This window comes from Balaenoptera musculus, chromosome 6, assembly GCF_009873245.2.
Source record: "Balaenoptera musculus isolate JJ_BM4_2016_0621 chromosome 6, mBalMus1.pri.v3, whole genome shotgun sequence".
In the NCBI taxonomy this organism is placed as follows: Eukaryota; Metazoa; Chordata; class Mammalia; order Artiodactyla; family Balaenopteridae; genus Balaenoptera; species Balaenoptera musculus.
Window position 1 is genome coordinate 38,830,161 of NC_045790.1, and position 23,949 is coordinate 38,854,109.

The 23,949-nt window shown below is 35.2% G+C and overlaps 1 protein-coding gene across 1 annotated transcript; it reads left to right on the forward strand.

Annotated features, from left to right (window-relative positions):
• The first annotated feature begins 22,938 nt into the window (after window positions 1-22,938).
• Window positions 22,939-23,410, forward strand: LOC118897254 (60S ribosomal protein L36a-like). Its single transcript, XM_036856289.1, has one exon. It carries the CDS (start codon window positions 23,000-23,002, stop codon window positions 23,306-23,308), a length of 309 nt encoding a protein of 102 aa, XP_036712184.1. The 5' UTR covers window positions 22,939-22,999; the 3' UTR covers window positions 23,309-23,410.
• The last annotated feature ends 539 nt before the right edge of the window (window positions 23,411-23,949 follow it).

A 23,949-nucleotide genomic window follows, 5' to 3' on the forward strand; every position in this document is an offset into this window, starting at 1 on the left:
TGTAAACTTCCCCACAAAGGAAGCTCAAAACCTGGATGACTTGAGAGAATTTTCCCAGCCACTTAAGAAAGAAAGAACACCAATTTTTAATCTTCTCTTTCAGAGAACAAAAAGGGAAAACTCATGATATGTATGCTAAAGTATCTATAGTCAAGTATACTGTTGATTGCAACTTAATTCAAAATACCTCAAATAAAAGATGGAGATTAATGTAGATATAGATAAGTGATAAAGCAAAGATAATAAAAGATTAATTGTAGAATCTAGATTGTATGTACACATGATTTCACTGTAAGCTCTTTCAAATTCTCTTTGTGCTTGAATATTTTCTTAAGAAAAATTTGAAAAACAGAAAGGCAAAAATTAGAGACTGTGAATATAGACACCACTTAGATGGAATTTTGCCACAAAGGAGCCTTGAGTAGGCAAGAGAGGATAGTTTCAGAAACTGGCTTTAGATGGTAATATGGACAGCATATATGATGCTAGGTGTGAAAACAGGTCATCAAAAGTAGTCAATGTAATTTAAAACATTATGAAACAATGAAAATATATAATTATCTTATTAAAGGTAGAAAAATCACTTGATAACTTTGAATAATCCTTCATGATTAAAACGCTTAGCACACTAGGAATATAAGGGAACTACATCAACTACCTCAGTTCTAACTAATAAATTTACAGAATATTGATTGCTAACAACCTACTTAATGATGAAATATTGAATGTTTTTCCCTGAGGTTGGGAGTAAGATAAGGATGATCCAGTATTACTTTTTTTCTATTCATCATTGTACCAGAAGGCCCAGCTAGTATGTTAGAGTATGTATATGTATTTTTTCTTTAACTGTGATTCAGCCACTTATTTTTGTAAAAGGAAAATAATACCTCTATTTAGTTTAAACTAAATGTAATCATATACAAATATATCAACTTAAGCTGTGTGCTTTTCAAAGTAAACAAAACCACACTAATATATAGTTATTTTCCATTAAACACTTTGCAAAAAGTGTAAAAATACAAATTCTTTTCTCTATCTTTATCCACATTTACAATATGGTAAGACCTCATGATCACTTTACTAGATACCTAGATCTGGATATTTATCATTAATTTGGTAAGAAATTGAAATCACATATAAACCAGCACCAAGTAAATGCTATAAATAGCTAACAATTTCCCTCATCATTAGAAAGTGGAAAGCCTTCCCCTTGAATTCTCCTCCTTCCTGGCAAACCAAATGGTGAAAAAACAAATCAGAGAAGTCAGCTTGACTTCCATGAGGCTTCACAGATTAAGACCAAGTTAATTCAGACTCCAGTCCTTATTCAAGATGATAATATCTAACCTTCCCATGAATATGAGCTGTGGAAATTTGACATAGAGCAACTATAAAAGAGCCTCCCGGAATGCAGCCAAGGATGCTCCAGCCTGGAAGTGATGCTTGTTATAAATGTCTGCAGACAATTTAAAGGACTCATTGTCAGGAGGAGATCCTAGCAAACTGCTGATGAGTGGTTCAGATCCCAGGTGCTATGAGCAGACATCATATAAAAATGTGCTGGAGACCAATAGAATAGCTTTACAGAATTACTGACATTTAGAGGTACAAAGGGTCCTAGAAATCAGCCCCTTTTTCTTTTTAATTGAACAGATGAAATCCAAGATAGAGCACATCTCTTGCTCAAAGTCAGAGACATAAGAGATAACTTAGGCAAGAATCAGGTTTTCTCATGCCCAGTTCAAAGTTCTGCCCTTAACAACATAGTAACAATAACCGTCTTGCAGAAATCCATATGTAAGTACATATAATCTTCTCAGAAAGTATTTTGGCACCTGCTAGTGGTAGTGTGTCTTCATTCATGAGTTTTCTGTTCCATAAAATATTGAAGAGGGACCAGATGCTACATTCAGATGAAATATTTGAGCAACACATATTGCTCAAATATTTGAGTAGAATCAAATTCTACTCACACATTTGAGTAGAATCATATTATCACAGACCATCCAATCTAGAATGCAGTAAAGTGGAAAACTCGTGCTGTCTTGAATGAGTAACTGGCTGATAAAGCAGGGCCACGTGAAATGGCAATTTTCACTCGAATGCAATAAAGAACCGTGTTTGGCCTCCAATTGAAACGTGATGCAACATATTCACATTATAGCTATTACTTCAGCTTGAAGGAAGTTAGAACCCACTCAGTGAATGATTGATAAATTGGCTGAAATTTAATTTTGGAATATCCAGAATCTAAAAAACCTAACATTAAACCATTGCACACAATATGTTTTTTTCTATCCCCCCTCTCTCTCATTATGATAATAGGTTAAAGTAATCAGGGACACATTATGGCTTTCATGGGCCCTCGGCCCTTTTGCCTTCCTAGGCCCCTTTCTCTATAAAAATATTAAAATTTCATTTTTTAAAGTGCATTGGTATACAACACATATATTAATTACATATTACAACATTTTCTTCTACCTAAAAGTTTTTTTTCGAATGAAGTTTTTTTAATTAAAACATTTTAATGAGTCCCTAAAATTACTCTGATTGTGAGGCACTGTGTCTACTGTAAACTGAATTTAACAGTTGAGTTGGCCCTTAGAAGACAAACATCTTTCCTTAGGAGCTACAGAAATCCCTTGGATCTCACAAATCAGCTAAGTCAGGAATGTCAACACTTGCTTAGATAGCTTCAATTTGTTATCAGTAGGAAAATTTGACTTACTTTTAAAGGCCATTTTTCATCCAAAAATGGCTCCTTAATCACCTTACTATATTCAGAGCTTAGAAATGACTAAAGAAAAACAGAGGGATCAGTTTTGCAGATAGATGTTCCTCAGTAGTAAGTGAAACTCACATGCATTAGCTCTTGTCATTCACTCTTTTTCTTAGTAAAGTCACACCTTATTTTGAGCATGAGAGGACAGTTGAAACTGCAAAAGTTAGATGTACCAATAATAAAATCCACAGTACTTTTAAATAAACTTTATGCTAACATATATTTTAAACCTTACCTATCCTATAACAGGGTCATTTTATTTTATTCTATGGTACTCATGGAGGTGAGAAAGAAAAACATTCTACACATAGGATTTAGAAAGAGAGTTAAACTAATTTTGCATCACTAGACCATCCATCAACCACATACACTCAGCAGTTCTTTTGGTCATGTCCAGATTAACTGAACCAGAAATAAGATCAATAGAATAAAGGAGAAATACAGAAGAGGAAGAATAGTGATTTGGTGTCTTTGTAGTCTACAACTGTTGTTTTATATTAATAATTGAGAGGCTTATTATGTTCATTTACGTTGTTTTCAGTTTTTCAAAAAAACTACAACAACAGCACTTACCTCTAAAACATTAAATATCAAAATTGGCTTCTTGAAAACTTTCAGATACTATAAGATATGCATGTGGCATATAGATAAATATGCCCAAGCTGGTTTTCTTTTGTCCTTAGATTTACATGTATCTGAGTATGGTCACACAACTAAAAGAGAATATGGCAGTAAATATCTGCTTTATTTTTCTATTTTATTTTCTAGATTAAAATAGTCTTACAATCCTTGATAGCATTTTCAGTTGAACAGGGTGAAAATGGTGTTGCATAAAATAGTCTCTGGAGGTGTTTTGGCTTTTACTCTTACGGTTGCAGCTTCAAATTTCCCCAGTTGCCTGTCTCATAAAAAATTTAACTGGAATCAGGTGCAGTAATAAGTTGAACTTCTGGTCAAATGACACATAGTGATTCAATCCAGAACAAAATCATATTCAATTCATTAAACTGAAGAAAGCTTTTCCATCTCTCAAAGTCCATAATATAAATCCAGAAGATATGTACTCTAAATTCAGCTGTTTCGTTGACCTTATCTTGTTTGTCTGTTTTAAGACTCTGTCTGACTGGGTTATATGTGATACTCTCCCACTGAGTCAGTATCTAATGGAAGACACATCAGCAAGGAAAGGATGAAATTGAAGTAGGGAATAAAATAAGTAAAAATTACATTCCTCACTGATGAAACACCATTTAACATCTCAGTTCAAAAACTTCCATTTTGCTTTGTTTTCCTATCCATTAGGCTTAAAGTTACAAATATCATTACAATGTAGCTCTTATTAAGAAGAAATTCTTTGCTTCCCTTTACTTCATCCATGACAAATATTTTTGTGTAAAATTCTGAAATTCTAATATTGCAAAATGTACAATTCCATGCCATGCTTGCAACATGAAATAGCTTTTCACCACAATCACCATTTATCATGCTAGTGGGATAACTGAATAGCTTTGGCCTTTAAGTTATGCCCCATGTGTATAAAATGTACGCTATTATGAGGAAAACAGAAATGATGAATATTTGCAATAAAAGGCAACAGAAAAACATGAGTCCTGCCATGCTGTCAGGTTAAATTTATATGTCTGATCTTCTTATAGAGAGGGAAAATGTGAATACTTACTTATTCAGTGCTAAATATTCCCCACTTGTTCTAGGGGTGCTTTTCCTATGATTTAGTGCACAATAAGCTCGGTTTTCATCAGTTGCTGGTTTTCATCGACAGGTGCCCATTCTATCCCTAAAGATTTTTTGTGTATTTGTTTGTTTACTTTTCTAGTTTGTACCTCTGAGAAGAAATGAGGTAGTTCACCCTCAGAATCTGAAATCTTTGAAAGCTATAGGGAAAAAAGTTTGCTACAATCTCATGGGAACAGCAAAATTCCTATTGGATTTCTTTTCCATTGCTCATTTCCTCAGAAAATAGCTACAATCATTTCTTAGATTGCCTATCTCTGGTTTGAAAGAGAAAGATTTAAATACTTGAGATCAATTACTCATTTTAAACTGAGGAACTCCTTGAATATTATCCTCCAGAGAAATGGTAGGCTTGAATAGTTGACATGATTCCCCCCAAAATGATTGTGTTTGGATGTTTCTTTGAAGTGCATAGCCTTACATTTCTATTTAGTTTTGGTACTCTACTTCTGATTAGAATTGGGATGGACCACTTTTCTCCCTCAAATTTTCATACTGGCCATATTAGACCCAACTGGATAATCTTAGGTATTGCAAAAAACTTAAAGGCCATATGGTTCACTTTACTATCAAGATTGAACATTGCCTCCACTACATATTCAGCAAGTTCTACTTGTATAATCAACCTATGTAATGAACACAATCCTATCTTAATGGTTAAATATCACTTCTGTGATAACAGCTAGATAGATGTTTAATCACCCACTCCTCTACCATTACCACCACTGTGGGATACCCAAAAGATTAAATTCAAATCTTTCAAATGAGAGAGAAAGAGGGAGGGGGGAAGGAAGGAAGGGAGGAAGGGAGGAAGGGAGGAAGGGAGGGAGGGAGGGAGGAAGGGAGGAAGGGAGGAGGGGGGAAGGAAGGAAGGGAGGAAGGGAGGAGGGAGGAAGGGAGGGAGGAAAAAAGGTTTACTGCCTTCTCTCCCTGGACAAACAGGAAGCATGCTTTAGAAAAGGGATATTGAAGGATATAAGTGTTCCTAACTTACTTGATCTTATGTATATTTAAGGCCCAAACTAAGAGCCAGTCTCAGCAATGAGATGAGAATTTGGTGTATTTTAAATGCTTTAACACATAAAAGCATTCATTACAGAAAATGGTAGGAGAAAAAAATAGTATTTAACATTGGAAGAAGAGGATTATTAGACCCCACAGAACTGGATAATTCAAAAAATTAAAAAAAGGGATACAGATATAGGATGTGGAAATTCCCACAGTCTGATTATGCTGATTAATTAACTTGCATGTCATATTTGGAATTTAATATTAGCATAAGTTTAATATTAGTATTTAGTAATTAATATTTGTGTTCATGTGTGCATGTCTGTATGTATGTTCATGATCTATGTATGTATCTTTATACATAAACTCTAGAAAAATCACATTTCTTATTCATTGAAATATTCCATTAATTTAATGTAAACAAATATGTTGTATTTTTTAATTTAGGAGATAAATACCAAGCTTTGGATATCTCTGATTTGGATAGTCTCTGACTGACACTTCTGTCAAAATTCTGGTACTTGTAGTTCACAGATCACTCAGACAGCATCCCATAAAACAGTAAGTCTTATCACTGCTATATCCTTCCTTGAATTCTTAAAGGGATTAGGAAATTCGTTACCCCCATGGTAGCTCTCCCATGTTGGAGAGAGTACAGCCAATATGTAAACTTCACTAGAATTCAAGGAGAAGTCAACATTATCAGAGACAACCTTCTAAGAATGAGGCCTATGGAACAAATTCAGGACATTTCCCCAGAACAAAAAATAGGACTAAACTGTTTTCGTCATTATTTTGAATTTGCTAAAAGTTACCCCATCTAAAACTCACAAGACTAAGATTCTTAAAGAATTGGTATATTGTGCATAAAGGAAAAAGATATGGAATACTGAGATGTTTAGGAGTATACATTACAAAAGCAAGATCAGTACAAAGAGTTGTTATTATGGCCTAGGATGTATTTTTGAGATATTTGTGTTCAAACAGAGAATAACTTGCCATGAATAACTAGAGTCTGTCTTGGGTTCTCATTGAGTTGACCTCAAGTAGATTTGTCTGTTGTGAATCTTGATAGGATTTCCTCCTATGGCATCAGGCTATTCTACCTTTCACCAGGCAGTTGGTTACCTTAGCATCTCCCTTTGTTATATTGAGTAATCATAGAAATATAAAGTAGAACAGGATCATATTCCTCTAATCTACCCTCGTGTACAATGCAAACAATGATTTTAACAACATATTGGAAAACTGGTGATCCAGTTTTTACTTCAGCACTTCAGTGATGGGGAGCTCACACCTAACAAGGAAACATAGTCCATCACTGGATATTTCTGTTTTACTTTATGTTGGACTGAAGCATGTTTCCATGTTTATTCCATATGTTAGAATTTCAGGAGCTAGACATGATAGCCACCTTTAGACATCTGAATGGTTATCAGTTTCCCTTCCACATCATCTCTCTCTGTTTTCCAAATCTTTCAGCAATTGTAGATGTGGTAGTTTTTGGTGTCCCTTCACTATACTTTATCTTCTCCTCTAGATAAGCTCTAATTAGTAACTTGATTACAAAATATACCCTCCTGCAAGTACAGAAACATCTCACTATCTAGTAGTGGGCAGGTAATTTTTGCACTGTCCAAAAGAGAATATACCTGTTAGTTCAGGGACCTGGAAACAAAGAAGTGAATTTTCATTTTGACTCTGCCATTCACATTGCATTTGACTTGAGGAAAACGCCATATTATCCCAAAGATGCTAGGAAATTATTAAATTTATGATAAGGTATTATATTAAAGCTCTTTGACATTCAGGGATAAATCATGTCAAATAGTTACAAAGTAATGATGGTAAAGGTAATGATTTCTATTCAGCTTTTGAAAGAAGAATTTAAAACAGTGTCAGCAAGTTGATATCAGTGTTCCTTTCAAGTAGTCAGAAATTGTTGCCAAAATTTTAGGAGCTCTGCTTGATGAATTTCTTGTCTAGGAGCCTAGCATATATTGAGATTCTGAAGGATACTTTCATTGATTGCTGTTTTAAATGTTAATTTCACTGGTTTTGCATTTCCCATTTCTACCTCTTTTTGCTACTTCAGTTATAACACTGAACTCATTTACAATTTATTGTTAACTTTATTAAAATTTCATGAAATGACAGTAAAATTGGTTAAGCCATGGAGACAACTTAGTTTGCTGGAGTTTCCCATTTTCTGATCAGGTGAAATATCTTTGTAGAAATCCTTCGCACCAAACACTTAACACCACACATTAAGTAAATATAATGCATGCTTATGTTGCTTTAACTAATATCTGTGTTGTTAAGTAATATCTGAGGACAATCTCATATGAGCTCTAATCTCACTGAAATAGAAAAATACTAGGAAAAGCCAACTAAGATTAATACAAGTCGCTTCTACTCCACAAATTGCACATCCTTCACAATACAGTGAAAGTGATATTTCTAAATTACAAATTTGGTTATATAAGTCCTTTGTACAAACCTCTAAAGAACAATGTTTAAAGTCATGTCTATGGATATTTCATCTTCAGAGATGAAAGAAGAGAATAGATGACAGCCTGCATACAGAAAATTTCAGTAAGATTACTGTTTTCCCTGACTAAAGACAAGTAAAAGTCGTACTGAATTTCCTTCATTTTGAACAATTAGAGTAAAATTTGTTCTGCACAAGAATGTTTTCAACTTTGTTATTAATGGCTACCCAAGCAAGATAGAACAGATCAATCCATTGGAATTGGCACGTACTTTTCTGAATGAATCTTCAGAATAAAAAAGCCAGTGAGAATTAAGGAACACCGGCCTTTTCAATACAATGGTCTCATAGGAGACAAACCATTGAAGCATAGACCTTGTTTAAAGAGGACCAGGAGAATTAGACATTATTAAGCATACTGATGTGCACATCTTGCATGTTTGGAATCTTTGAAATAATTCCCTTTTGAATGGGCAACAAAAATTGGGACACAGAAAAATACAAGACAAGTGCCACAGGAGTCACTAAAAGAATATCCAGGATCCGTAACATCAATCTAGAGCAATAATAGATCATTATCTAAACTATGAGTCCAGCTTTGGGCACAGGGTTGGAAGACTTAGGAGAACAGGCAAATTGTACCACTACGCACAATTGCAGACATGCTTTGCTTAAACACCTAATGTTAAGTGTACTCAATTTTAACCCTCAATTCTTTTAGCTGTCTTAGAAGTTATATTCAGTAAATGCCTATGCATAATACCCTTACAAGACATGTCCAAATCCTAATTCCTAGAACCTGTAAATATGCTATCTTTTATGGCAAAAGGGTTTTTGCCAGTGTAATTAAGTGACCAATCTTGAGATAAGGAGATTATCCTGGTCCTTATAAGTAAGAGGAAGGGAGGAGGCTCAGAGCCAGACACACCTGAAGATGCTACAATCTTGGCTTTGAAAATGGAAGAAAGGATTAGTTGTCAAGGAATTCAGGCAGTCTCTAGAAGTTGGAAAAAGCAAAGGGACAGATTTTCTTTTATAGCTACCAGAAAAAAAACATACACATACAGCCCTGCAGACATTTTAATTGTAGCTCAGTGAAACCCATTTTAGACTTTTGGCCTACAGAATTGTAAGATAATAAATTTGTGTTATTTTAAACCATTATGTTTATGATAATTTGTTACAGTGGCAATATAAAACTAACATAATGGTATAACATCACTGACAAGATGAAGTCCAAACTTTCTACCATAAACTTCAATTCCCTCCAGGCCCCCATCCTACCAATTTCTTTATTCACATCTTCCAATACCTTCGGATAAGCACTTACTCTCTGATAATATTAAACTACTTGTACTTCCTAGGTTTTATTTTTTAAATTAAACTTTATATTTCAAATTGTAGGTTCACATGGGATTGTAAGAAATAATACAGAGAAATCCCTTGTATTCTTTGCCCAGGTGTCTCAAAATTTTTGTACTATAATCTTCCAGAGTTATAGTACAGTACCACAAACAAGATACTGACATTGATAGACCCTGAGGACTAAAACTCCCTCTTGAAGGTAGTAAAGCACAAAGATAAAACTTGGACACTTGATGACCTTGTAAGCTTCTCAACTAAACTACTCTGCAATTAACGTCCTACTTCTAGGCTTCTTCTTACGTGAGATAATAAATTCTCTTCTTATTAAGGCCATTTTTAATATTGAGTTTTCTATTATTTGCAAACTAAAGCATCCTAACTGCTTCAAGTTTTAGCACTGCATTAACCTATCTCTCTAGTGCAGATAGGTAATACAAAAATGACATTTTATAAAAACAGTGCAGTTGAGAAATGCTTGCCAGTGGTCTCAACTTAACTAAGAGACGTAAGGTCACAAGGCAAACCACTGTCACCAAAACTGGAGAAACCAACAAGTGAATACAAAGAATCATAACTTACCAGAGCAGAAATCACAAGTTGAAACCTCTGCAGCAATCAGCACCGTGGTAGGGAAACCAGAACTGTAATTGATACATTGCAGGATGCTCAGTGTAGACAACTCTGAGAGTAACAAATTCCAGAGAACTCATTCATGGGGTGGGGGGAACTTTTGTGGGTTCCACCTTCTAGACTCGTACCAAGTTCTCACAAGAACATCAGAGAAAAATCCCCTGCTGCTGCTGTAAGAGGCAGGGAAGATCCACCATTTTGAAATACCCGAGAGCACTCTGTTCTTCTTAACAAGGTCTACCCTCAAGAGAAACTATTTAACCAGAGCCTAAACTGCAGGTGTTTTATCAGAACTTAACTGACCTAAGGGAAGGGAAATACCCAACCTCAGCTGACTCTAATCTTCCACAGGGATAAAGGGAAATACCCCGCTCCAGCCCCACCTAGCCTTCTATGTGGGAGAAGGAAAATACACAACTTCAGTTCACTCTGGCCATCCTGTCCCACCTAAGGTTATGGTGAGGGAAATGAAAATCACTGGTGAAGTTCATGCTCCAGGCACAGGCTTCCTGGAAGATTGGGACCTACTCATAGGATTATAGAATGCTTCACCTTCCCCAACATCTTACCACCACATTACTACAGGCCTATGTATGACAGTTTCTTTTACTCAGTATATCATGCTCAACTATCAAGAAAAAGTTACAAGGCATCAAGATGTACTAAATGACAAAAAACACAGTTTGAAGAGACAAAACAAACTTCAGAACAAAATTAAGATATGTATGATAGGGATGTTGAAATTATCTGACTGAGGATTTAAAACAACCATGAATAGTATGCTAAGGGCTCTAATGGATAAAGTAGACAGCATGCCAGAGCAGATGGGCAATGTAAAGCAGACAGGTGGAAATTCTAAGAAAGAACCAAAAAGAAAACCTAGAGGTCAGAAGTACTATTACAGAAATGAAGAATGCCTTCTTTGGGCTTATTATATAGGACACAGCTGATGAAAGAATTGCTGAGTTTGACAATATTTCAATAGAAACCTCCAAAAATGAAAAGCAGACAGAAAAAAAAAGACTAAAACCAAAACAAACAAACAAACAAAACACAAGAACTGTACCTTGAAAAATTGTCCTTCAAAAGTGAAGGGGAAATGAAGACTTTCTCAGACAAACAAAAATTGAAGGAATTTTTTGCCAGTAGACCTGCCTTGCAAGTAATATTAAAAGAAGTTCTTCAGAGATAAGGAAAATGATATAGGTCAGAAATCCAGTTCAAATAAAAAAAGGAAGGGCATCAAAAAGGTTAAGTGAAGGTAAAATAACACTTTTATTTTTCTTATTCTTTTTTTTTAACATCTTTATTGAAGTATAATTGCTTTACAATGGTGTGTTAGTTTCTGCTTTATAACAAAGTGAATCAGTTATACATATACATATGTTCCCATATCTCTTCCCTCTTGCATCTCCCTCCCTCCCACCCTCCCTATCCCAACCCTCTAGGTGGTCACAAAGCACCAAGCTGATCTCCCTGTGCTATGCGGCTGCTTCCCACTAGCTATCTATTTTACATTTGGTAGTGTATATATGTCCATGACTCTCTCTCACCCTGTCACATCTCACCCCTCCCCCTCCCCATATCCTCAAGTCCATTCTTTAGTAGGTCTGTGTCTTTATTCCCATCTTGCCACTAGGTTCTTCATGACCTTTTTTTTTTATTTCCTTAGATTCCATATATATGTGTTAGCATACTGTATTTGTTTTTCTCTTTCTGACTTACTTCACTCTGTATGACAGACTCTAACTCCATCCACCTCATTACAGATACCTCCATTTCATTTCTTTTTATGGCTGAGTAATATTCCATTGTATATATGTGCCACATCTTTATCCATTTATTTGTCGATGGACACTTAGGTGGCTTCCATGTCCTGGCTATTGTAAACAGTGCTGCAATGAACACTGTGGTACATGACTCTTTTTGACCTATGGTTTTCTCAGGGTATATGCCCAGTAGTGGGATTGCTGGGTCGTATGGTAGGTCTATTTTTAGTTTTTTAAGGAACCTCCATACTGTTCTCCATAGTGGCCATTTTGATTTACATTCCCACCAACAGTGCAAGAGGGTTCCCTTTTCTCCACAGCCTCTCCAGCATTTATTGTTTCTAGATTTTTTGATGATGGCCATTCTGACCGGTGTGAGATGATACCTCATTGTAGTTTTGATTTGCATTTCTCTAATGATTAAGGATGTTGAGCATTCTTTCATGTGTCTGTTGGCCATATGTATATCTTCTTTGGAGAAATGTCTATTTAGGGCTTCTGCCCATTTTTGGATTGGGTTGTTTGTTTTTTTGTTATTGAGCTGCATGAGCTGCTTGTAAATCTTGCAGATTACTCCTTTGTCAGTTGCTTCATTTGTAAATATTTTCTCCCATTCTGAGGGTTGTCTTTTGGTCTTGTTTATGGTTTCCTTTGCTGTGCAAAAGCTTTTAAGTTTCATTAGGTCCCATTTGTTTCTTTTTGTTTTTATTTCCATTTCTCTAGGAGCTGGGTCAAAAAGGGTCTTGCTGCGATTTATGTCATAGAGTGTTCTGCCTATGTTTTCCTCTAAGAGTTTGACAGTGTCTGGCTTTACATTTAGGTCTTTAATCCATTTTGAGTTTATTTTTGTGTATGGTGTCAGGGAGTGTTCTAATTTCATACTTTTACATGTACCTGTCCAGTTTTCCCAGCACCACTTATTAAAGAGACTGTCTTTTCTCCACTATATATGCTTGCCTCCTTTATCAAAGATAAGGTGACCATATGTGTGTGGGTTTATCTCTGGGCTTTCTATCCTGTTCCATTGATCTATATGTCTGTTTTTGTGCCAGTATCAAACTGTCTTGATTACTGTAGCTTTGTAATATAGTCTGAAGTCAGGGAGCCTGATTTCTCCAGCTCCATTTTTCGTTCTCAAGGTTGCTTTGGCTATTCGGGGTCTTTTGTGTCTCCATACAAATTGTGAAATTTTTTATTCTAGTTCTGTGAAAAATGCCATTGGTAGTTTGATAGGGATTGCATTGAATCTGTAGATTGCTTTGGGTAGTAGAGTCATTTTCACAATGTTGATTCTTCCAATCCAAGAACATGGTATATCTTTCCATCTGTTTGTATCATCTTTAATTTCTTTCATCAGTGTCTTATAGTTTTCTGAATACAGGTCTTTTGTCTCCTTAGGTAGGTTTATTCCTAGGTATTTTATTCTTTTTGTTGCAGTGGTAAATGGGAGTGTTTCCTTAATTTCTCTTTCAGATTTTTCATCTTTAGTGTATAGGAATGCAAGAGATTTCTGTGCATTAGTTTTGTATCCTGCTACTTTACCAAATTCATTGATTAGCTCTAGTAGTTTTCTGGTAGCATGTTTAGGATTCTCTATGTATAGTATCATGTCATCTGCAGACAGTGACAGCTTTACTTCTTCTTTTCCGATTTGGATTCCTTTTATTTCTTTTTCTTCTCTGATTGCTGTGGCTAACACTTCCAAAACTATGTTGAATAATAGTGGTGAGAGTGGGCAACCTTGTCTTGTTCCTGATCTTAGTGGAAATGGTTTCAGTTTTTCACCATTGAGGACAATGTTGGCTGTGGGTTTGTCATATATGGCCTTTATTATGTTGAGGAAACTTCCCTCTATGCCTACTTTCTGCAGGGCTTTTATCATAAATGGGTGTTGAACTTTGTCGAAAGCTTTCTCTGCATCTATTGAGATGATCATATGGTTTTTCTCCTTCAATTTGTTAATATGATGTATCACTTTGATTGATTTGCATATATTGAAGAATCCTTGCATTCCTGGAATAAACCCCACTTGATCATGGTGTATAATCCTTTGAATGTGCTGTTGGATTCTGTTTGCTAATATTTTGTTGAGGATTTTTGCATCTATGTTCATCAGTGATATTGGCCTGTAGTTTTCTTTATTTTTGACATCTTTGTCTGGTTTTGGTGTCAGGGTGATGGTGGTCTCGTAGAATGAGTTGGGGAGTGTTCCTCCCTCTGCTATATTTTGGAAGAGTTTGAGAAGGATAGGTGTTAGCTCTTCTCTAGATGTTTGATAGAATTCGCCAGTGAAGCCATCTGGTCCTGGGCTTTTGTTTGTTGGAAGATTTTTAATCACAGTTTCAATTTCAGTGCTTGTGATTGGTCTGTTCATATTTTCTAATTCTTCCTGGTTCAGTCTCGGTAGGTTGTGCATTTCTAAGAATCTGTCCATTTCTTCCAAGTTGTCCATTTTATTGGCATAGAGATGCTTGTAGTAATCTCTCATGATCGTTTGTATTTCTGCAGTGTCAGTGGTTACTTCTCCTTTTCCATTTCTAATTCTATTGATTTGAGTCTTCTCCCTTTTTTTCTTGATGAGTCTGGCTAATGGTTTGTCAATTTTGTTTATCTTCTCGAAGAACCAGCTTTTAGTTTCATTGATTTTTGCTATTGTTTCCTTCATTTCTTTTTCATTTATTTCTGATCTGATCTTTATGATTTCTTTCCTTCTGCTAGCTTTGGGTTTTTTTGCTCTTCTTTCTCTAATTGCTTTAGGGGCAAGGTTAGGTTGCTTATTCGAGATGTTTCCTGTTTCTTGATGTAGGCTTGTATTGCTGTAAACTTCCCTCTTAGAACTGCTTTTGCTGCATCTCATAGGTTTTGGGTCGTCGTGTCTCCATTGTCATTTATTTCTAGGTATTTTTTTATTTCCCCTTTGATTTCTTCAGTGATCACTTCGTTATTAAGTAGTGTATTGTGTAGCCTCCATGTGTTTGTATTTTTTACAGATCTTTTCCTGTAATTGATATCTAGTCTCATAGCGTTGTGGTTGGAAAAGATACTTGATACGATTTCAATTTTCTTAAATTTACCAAGGCTTGATTTGTGACCCAAGATATGATCTATCCTGGAGAATGTTCCATGAGCACTTGAGAAAAATGTGTATTCTGTTGTTTTTGGGTGGAATGTCCTATAAATATCAATTAAGTCCATCTTGTTTAATGTATCATTTAAAGCTTGTGTTTCCTTATTTATTTTCATTTTGGATGATCTGTCCATTGGTGAAAGTGGGCTGTTAAAGTCCCCTACTATGATTGTGTTACTGTCGATTTCCCCTTTTATGGCTGTTAGTATTTGCCTTATGTATTGAGGTGCTCCTATGTTGGGTGCATAAATATTTACAATTGTTATACCTTCCTCTTGGATCGATCCCTTGATCATTATATAGTGTCCTTCTTTGTCTCTTGTAATTGTCTTTATTTTAAAGTCTATTTTGTCTGATATGAGAATTGCTACTCCAGCTTTCTTTTGATTTCCATTTGCATGGAATATCTTTTTCCATCCCCTCACTTTCAGTCTGTATGTGTCTCTAGGTCTGAAGTGGGTCTCTTGTAGACAGCATATATATGGGTCTTGTTTTTGTATCCATTCAGCCAGTCTGTGTCTTTTGGTGGGAGCATTTAATCCATTTACATTTAAGGTAATTATTGATATGTATGTTCCTATTCCCATTTTCTTAAATGTTTTGGGTTTGTTACTGTAGGTGTTTTCCTTCTCTTGTGTTTCTTGCCTAGAGAAGTTCCTTTATCATTTGTTGTAAAGCTGGTTTGGTGGTGCTGAACTCCCTCAGCTTTTGCTTGTCTGTAAAGGTTTTAATTTCTCCATCAAATCTGAATGAGATCCTTGCTGGGTAGAGTAACCTCGGTTGTAGGTTTTTCTCCTTCATGACTTTAAGTATATCCTGCCACTCCCTTCTGGCTTGCAGAGTTTCTGCTGAAAGATCAGCTGTTAACCTTATGGGGATTCCCTTGTGTGTTATTTGTTGTTTTTCCCTTGCTGCTTTTAATACGTTTTCTTTATATTTAATTTTTGACAGTTTGATTAATATGTGTCTTGGCGTGTTTCTCCTTGGATTTATCCTGTATGGGACTCTCTGTGCTTCCAGGACTTGATTAACTATTTCCTTTCCCATATTAGGGAAGTTTTCAACTATAATCTCTTCAAATATTTTCTCAGTCCCTTTCTTTTTCTCTTCTTCTTCTGGGACCCCTATAATTCGAATGTTGGTGTGTTTAATGTTGTCCCAGAGGTCTCTGAGACTGTCCTCAGTTCTTTTCATTCTTTTTTCTTTATCCTGCTCTGCAGTAGTTATTTCCACCATTTTATCTTCCAGGTCACTTATCCGTTCTTCTGCCTCAGTTATTCTGCTATTGATCCCGTCTAGAGTATTTTTAATTTCATTTATTGTGTTTTTCATCATTGCTTTGTTCCTCTTTAGTTCTTCTACATCCTTGTTAAATGTTTCTTGCATTTTGTCTATTCTATTTCCAAGATTTTGGATCATCTTTACTATCATTATTCTGAATTCTTTTTCAGGTAGACTGCCTATTTCCTCTTCATTTGTTAGGTCTGGTGTGTTTTGAACCTGCTCCTTCACCTGCTGTGTGTTTTTTTGTCTTCTCATTTTGCTTATCTTACTGTGTTTGGGGTCTCCTTTTCACAGGCTGCAGGTTCGTAGTTCCCATTGTTTTTGGTATCTGTCCCCAGTGGCTAAGGTTGGTTCAGTGGGTTGTGTAGGCTTCCTGGTGGAGGGAACTAGTGCCTGTGTTCTGATGAATGAGGTTGGATCTTGTCTTTCTGGTGGGCATGTCCACATCTGGTGGTGTGTTTTGGGGTGTCTGTGGCCTTATTATGATTTTAGGCAGCCTCTCTGCTAATGGATGGGGCTGTGTTCCTGTCTTGCTAGTTGTTTGGCATAGGGTGTCCAGCACTGTAGCTTGCTGGTCGTTGAGTGAAGCTGGGTCTTGATGTTGAGATGGAGATCTCAGAGAGATTTTCGCCGTTTGGTATTACGTGGAGCTGGGAGGTCTCTTGTGGACCAGTGTCCTGAAGTTGGCTCTCCCACCTCAGAGGCACAGCCCTGATGCCTGGCTGGAGCACCAAGAGCCTTTCATCCACACGGCTGCAGCAGCCGGTGCCCGTCAAGAGCATCCACTCTCCAATGTTCCGGAAAGAGAAGCCAGGTTCGGTTGTGAATAATGTGGGCTTTGTCGTGTGGACCTTCGTGGTTTTCCACTCAGTGAAGGAGCTGGGGCACCGGTGCTTTGCCCCTTGCTCACAGCTGTCTCCACAGAACCCACAACCGTGGTAGATGTTTAGCGCAAAGGAGCTCAGTTCCACAGGTGTCTGCTGCGTGCTGGGTCAGGCTCAGTCCATACCAGCCACTACGGGTCTTTACGGTGAAGTAGACTACAGGTCTTCAGCCACGAGGTGATGACAGAGAAGAAAAACCTTTTCTATTACCTGCATCTTTTTTTCTCCTTTCTGCTTCGTCCGCTGTCACTGGCTCACACGGTGAGGCACGCAGAGGCCCGGCGCCCAGCCCTTCCTATTTTTCTTATTCTTAATTGATCTAACAGATAACAGTTTGTTCAAAATAATAATAGCAAAAATGTATTTGATCATGCATACTTACGTATACAACTTATGTATATACGATATACATATAAATGCTGATATATGCTTATGTATAAGTGAAATGAATGACAACAATGATACAAAGGACAGGAAAAAGGAATTAGGGTTATTTTATTACTATAAAGTACTGTACTCACACTACCCCTGAGGTATTATAGTATTATTTGAAGGTAGAATTAGATTAGTTGTAAATATATATTGCAAACTCTAGAGAAACCACTAAAAAAAGTTTTTAAAAAGTATAAATGAGATATACTAAGAAAGAAAGGAGAGAAAATGGAATCACATAAAATGCTCATTTAAAACAAAACAAAAAAAGAGGTAGGGGGGAACACATTCAGGAGACAAAAACATGAACAATGAACAAGGGCAACAAATAGAAAATAGTAACAAATATGGTAGATATTAATCCAATTACATCAATAATCATTTTGTTCATCAATGGTCTAAATCCACCAATAAAAGAGATTATCAGAATGGATCAAAAAACAAAAGCCAACTATCTATTGTCTATAAGAAATGCACTTATATATAAAGACACATATGGATTAAAATCAAAGGGTCGGGGAAAGATATATCTTACTAACACTAATCAAAAGTAAGTAGCAGTAGCTATATTATTTCATACAGAGCAGACTTCAGACCAAGGAAAGTTAACAGGAATAAAGAGGATCATTACATAATGATAAAAGGCCAATTTTCCAAGAAGCCATAAAAATCCTTAAGATCTAACAAGAGAGCATCAAACTATATAAGGGAAAAACTGATAGAACTACAAGGAAAATAGATGAATACACTATTATAGTTGGAGACTTCAACATTCCTTTATCAGAAATAGTACAGCAGGCAGAAAATCACTAAGGACATAACTGAACTCAATAACATCATCAATCACTTGGGTATCATGGACATCTAACATTGCTTTATCCAACAACAGCAGAACATAGTTTTTTCTCAAGATAACATGGAACATTCACCAAGTTGGGCCACATCCTGGGCCATGAAACACACCTAAACACATTTTTAGAAATAGAAATTATATAATGTCTACTATTACACCACAATGGAATTAAACTAGAAACCAATAATAGCTAGAAAATCTCAAAACACTTGTAAATAATAATAGTAAATAACACATGGGTCAAAGAAGAAATCTCAAGAGAAATTAAAAATATTTTGAACTAAATTAAAATGAAAATACAACTTATCAAAATTAGTGGAGTACAGTGAAAGCAGAGCTTAGAGGAGAATGCATAGCATTGAAAGCAAACATTTCTAGAAAGGAAGAAAGATTGAAAATCAATCATCTAAACTTCCACCCAAGGAAACTAGAAAAAGAAGAGCAAATTAAGTTCAAGTAAGCAGACAACAATAAATTAGAAGAATCAGAACTGAAATCAATGAAACTGAACACAGGGAATCCATAGAGAAATTCAACAAAACCAAAAGTTGATTATTTGAAAGTATCAGTAAAATCAATAAGTACCTATCCAGGTGAACTAAGATAAAAAGAGAGGACACATTAACTAATATAAGAAATGAAAACAGGTACATCATTGTACATGTCATGGATATCAAAAGGGTAATAACTAAATACTATGAAAAACTCTACGCCTACAAACCTGACAACCTAGATGAAATTGACTAAATCCTTGAAAGATGCGATCTGCCAAATTTCACACAAGGAAAATAGCCAACCTGAATAGACTTATATCCCTTAAAATACTGAATCAATAATTAATAGCATTTCAAAACAGCACCGACCCAGGTGGGTTTACTAGTGAATTCTTCCAAATATTTATGGAAGATATTATACCAATTCTCTATAGTCTCTTTCAGAAGACTGAAGTAGAGAGAATACTTCCTAACTCATTCTCAAAGGCCAGCATTATTCTAATATCCAAACCAGACAATGACATTACAAGAAAGAAACTGCAGATCAATATCCTTTGTGAACATAAATGCAAAATTCTTCAACAAAACATTAGCAAAATAAATCAAACATGTATTGATATGAAAAAAATTATACACCTAAACCAAGTGAGACTTATCCCAGATACGAAGGGTTGATTCAAAATTCACAAATCAATTAATGTATTTATCACATCAACAGACTAAAAAAGAAAAACATATGATCATATCAATAGATGTAGAGAAAGCATTTGACAAAATTCAACATTTTTCATCATTAAAATCTCTTGGGAAACTAGAAATATAAAAGACCTTCCACAACTTGATAAAGACTATCTACAAAGAAATTACATCTTAAATCATATTTAATGATAAGAAACTCAAAGTTTTCCCACTAAAACCAGGAACAAAACAAGCATGTCCTCTCCCACCACTATTTTTCAACATTCTATTGGAAGTCTTAGCAAATGCAATAAAACAAGAAAAGGAAATAAAAGATATACAGATTAGGAAGGAAGAAATAAAACTGTCTTTGTTCACAGATGACATGATGCTCTATGTAGAATATCTGAAAGAACCACAAAAAGCCATCTGGAACTAATAATTGATTACACCAAATTTGTAGGATACAAGGTTAACATGCAAAAGCCAACTGTTCTCTTATACACCAGCAATGAATAAATGAAATTTGAAATTAAAAACATAATACAACTTATACCACACCCCAAAAATGAATACTGAGGTATAAATCTAACAAAATATGTATAATATCTTTATGAGGAAAACTACAAAACTCTGTTTAAGAAAATTAAAGAACTAAATAAATGGAGAAACATTTCATGTTTATGGACAGGAAGACTCAACACTGTCAAGTAGTCAGTTCTTCACAACTTGATCTATGAATTCAGTGCAATCCCAATGAAAATCCTAGCTAGTTATTTTGTGGATATTGATGAACTGAGTCTAAAGCTTATATGCAGTGGCAAAAGACCCAGGATAGCCTACACAATATTGTTGGAGAAGAACAAAGTTGGAGAACTGACACTACTCAACTTCAAGACTTACAATAAAACTACAGTAATTAAGACAGTGTAATATTGGGAAAAGAATAGACAAATAGATAAATAAAGCAAAATAGAGATTCCATAAATAGACCCACATAAATATAGCCAACTGATCTCTGACAAGGAAATAAAGGCAATACAATGGAGCAAAGATAGCCTTTTCAACAAATGGCATTGAAACACTGGCCATCACAGGCAAAAAAAGAAAAAAAAAAAGAAAAGAAAAGAATATTAACACAGACCTTACACTCTTCACAAAAACTAACTCGAAAATAGATCACAGACCTAAATGTAAAATACAAACCTATAATACTCCTAAAGATAACATAAGAGAAAATCTAAATGACCTTGGGTTTGGCAATGACTTTTTAGATAAAACACAAATGGCATGATCTATAAAGAAAAGAATTGCTACGTTAGACTTCATTAAAATTAAAAACTCCTGCTCTGCAGAAGACAATGTTAAGAGATAGAAAAGATAAGCCACAGACTGGGAGAACATGTTTGCAAAAGACACATCTGATAAAGGACTTTTATCCAAAGTATACAAAAACTCTTAAAACTCAACAATAAGAAACAATTGGATAAAAAATGGGCCAAAGACCTTAACAGACACCTCATCAAAGATTTACAGATAGCAAATAAACAGAAATACATTCTCCACATCATACATCATGAGGGAAATGCAAATTAAAACCACAATGAGATACCACTATACACCTATTAGAATGGCCAAAATCTGGAATACTGACAACACTAAATGCTGACAAGAATGTGAAGCAACAATAAATCTCATACATTGTTGGTAGAAATACAAAATTGTACAGTGACTTTGGAAGACAGTACAGCAATTTCTTACAAAATAAAAAATACTCTTACCATAAATTCCAGCAACAACACTCCTTGGTATTTCTCAGAAGTGTTTAGAACTTATGGCCACACAAAACCTGCATAAAGATGTTTGTAGCAGCTTTATTCATAATTATCAAAACTTGGGGGAACCAAGATGTCCTTTAACATCTGATGAATGGATATTAAACTATGGTATATCTAGACAATGGACTATTATTCAGTACTTTTAAAAAATGAGCTATCAAGTTATAAAAAGACATTGGAGGAAACTTAAATGCATATAACCAAGTGAAAGAAGGCAATCTAAAAAGACTACATACTGTATGATTCCAACTATATGATACTCTAGAAAAAAAAATTATGGAGATGATAAAATGATCAGTGGTTGCCAGGGGTTGGGGGAGAGAGGGATAAATAGGCATAGCACCAAGGATTTTTAAGGACCAGTGAAACTACTTTATACTATATTATAATGGCAGCTACATGTCATTATAAATTTGTCCAAACCCATACAATGTACAACACCAAGAGCAAACCCTAGTATAATTATAGATTCTGGGTGATGATGAGGTGTCAATGTAGGTTTATCAGTTGTAACAAATGTACCACTGTTTTGTTTAATATTTGTTTAATAATGGGACAGCCTCTGCATATGTCAAGGCAGAGGGTATACAGGAAATCTCTCTACCTTCTCCCCAAATTTGCTGTGAACTTAAAGTGACCTAGAAGTAAAGTCTATTTTTGAAAAACAGAAAAAGAAAAAATCAAGAGAAACTATCAAACTGCTTTTCACAACAACTCTATCATTTTATGTTTCCACCAGCAATGTATAAATGATCTAGTTTCTCCGCAGCCTCATCACTACTTGGTGTTGTTACTAGTTTTTATTATAACCATTATGATAGGTGTGTAGTGTTATCTAAGTACGGTTTAATTTTCATTTCCCTATTTGCTAATGATGTTGAACTTCTTTTCATGTGTTTGTGATCTGCATTTCCTTATTAGTGATATACCTCTTCATACCTTTTGCTCATTTATAATTATATTGCTTTTTGTTTACTCTTGAGCTTTGAGATGTCTTTATATTCCTACATACTAATTCTTTGCTTGGATAACTAGTTTGCAAATATTTTTCTCTTAGTTTGTAGATCATCTTTTCATCCTCTTAACAAATTCTTTTGTAAAGCCAGTGTTGTTAATTTTGATGAAGTCAAAATGATTATTTCTTCTGGATTGAGCTTTTGGTGTCAAGTCTAAGACCTCTTTGCTTAGATCCTGAAGATCTTCCTCTATGGTTTTTTCTTGTTTTGTTTTCTTACTAAAACTTTTATAGTTTCACATTTTACACCTAAGTTCATGAACTATTGCAGTAATTTTCTTACAAGGTATAAGACATAGGGCAAGTTTCATTTTTTTGTTATGGATGTCCACTTGCTTCAGCACAGTTTGCTGAAAAGTCTATCCTTCCTCCATTGAATTGCTTTGGCAAGTTTTTAAAAAATTATATTGTGAGTCTATTCCTGGGTTTTTATTATGTGTCATTGAAGTACTAATCCCTCTACTAATACCTCACAGTCTTGGTTAAAGTAGCTATGGGATATGTCTTGAGCTTTCCTGTGATGCGCAATCGGAACGAGGCAGGAACGTGGACGTCGGGCTTCTGGTTTTCACCTTGAAGACACCTCTAACTGCAAAGATGGTCAATGCACTAAAAACCCGAAGGACTTTCTGTAAGAAATGTGGAAAGCATCAGCCTCACAAAGTGACCCAGTATAAGAAGGGCAAAAATTCCCTGTATGCCCAGGGAAAAAGGCGTTATGATCAGAAGCAGAGTGGCTATGGTGGGCAAACAAAGCCAATTTTCCGGAAGAAGGCTAAAACCACAAAAAAGATCGTGCTGAGTCTTGAATGTCTTGAGCCCAACTGCAGATCCAAGAGGATGCTGGCTATTAAGAGCTGCAAGATTTTGAACTCGGAGGAGATAAGAAGAGAAAGGGCCAAGTGATCCAGTTCTAAGCTTTGGGAATCTTTTGTTCTTCTATTTTTAAGAGGAAAATGTAGAAGCTGTAGAAAAATCGCCTGTATGAGAATAAATACAGTGATATTCTTTTAAAAAAAAGTTTTGAAACTGGGTATAGTGATTCCTCCAGATTTATTTTTTTAAATATGTTTACTATAGTTCCTTTGCGTTTCCATAAAATCTGTGCAATAATCCTTTTTCATATTAACAACACATCTTGATGGGATTTTGGTAGAGATTTTGTTAGACCTGTATATAAATTGGGGGAGAATTAGCATCTTTATTATGTTGAGTCTTCCCATCCATGAGCACAGTATGACTCTCCATTTATGTAGATCTTCTTTGACTCCTTTCCTCAGTATTTTGTAATTTTAGGCATGCAGATTCTGTACGTGTTTTTCCATTTATACCTAAGTACTTTATTTTATTTTGAGCAATTGTAAATTGTTTTTGTTTCTACATGTTTATTGTTAGTATAAAGAACTACTATATTGATTTTTGCATGATGATCTTCTATATTACAATCATACTCAACTCATTTATTAGTTATAGATTTTTATAGTTTCCTTGGAGTTTTCTATGTAGACAATCATTTCATCTACAAGTAGGTCAGCTTTATTTATTCA

Coding starts and splice junctions, on each gene's coding strand:
- LOC118897254 (XM_036856289.1), top strand. CDS start 23,000: ATGGTCAATGCACTAAAAACCCGAAGGACTTTCTGTAAGAAATGTGGA.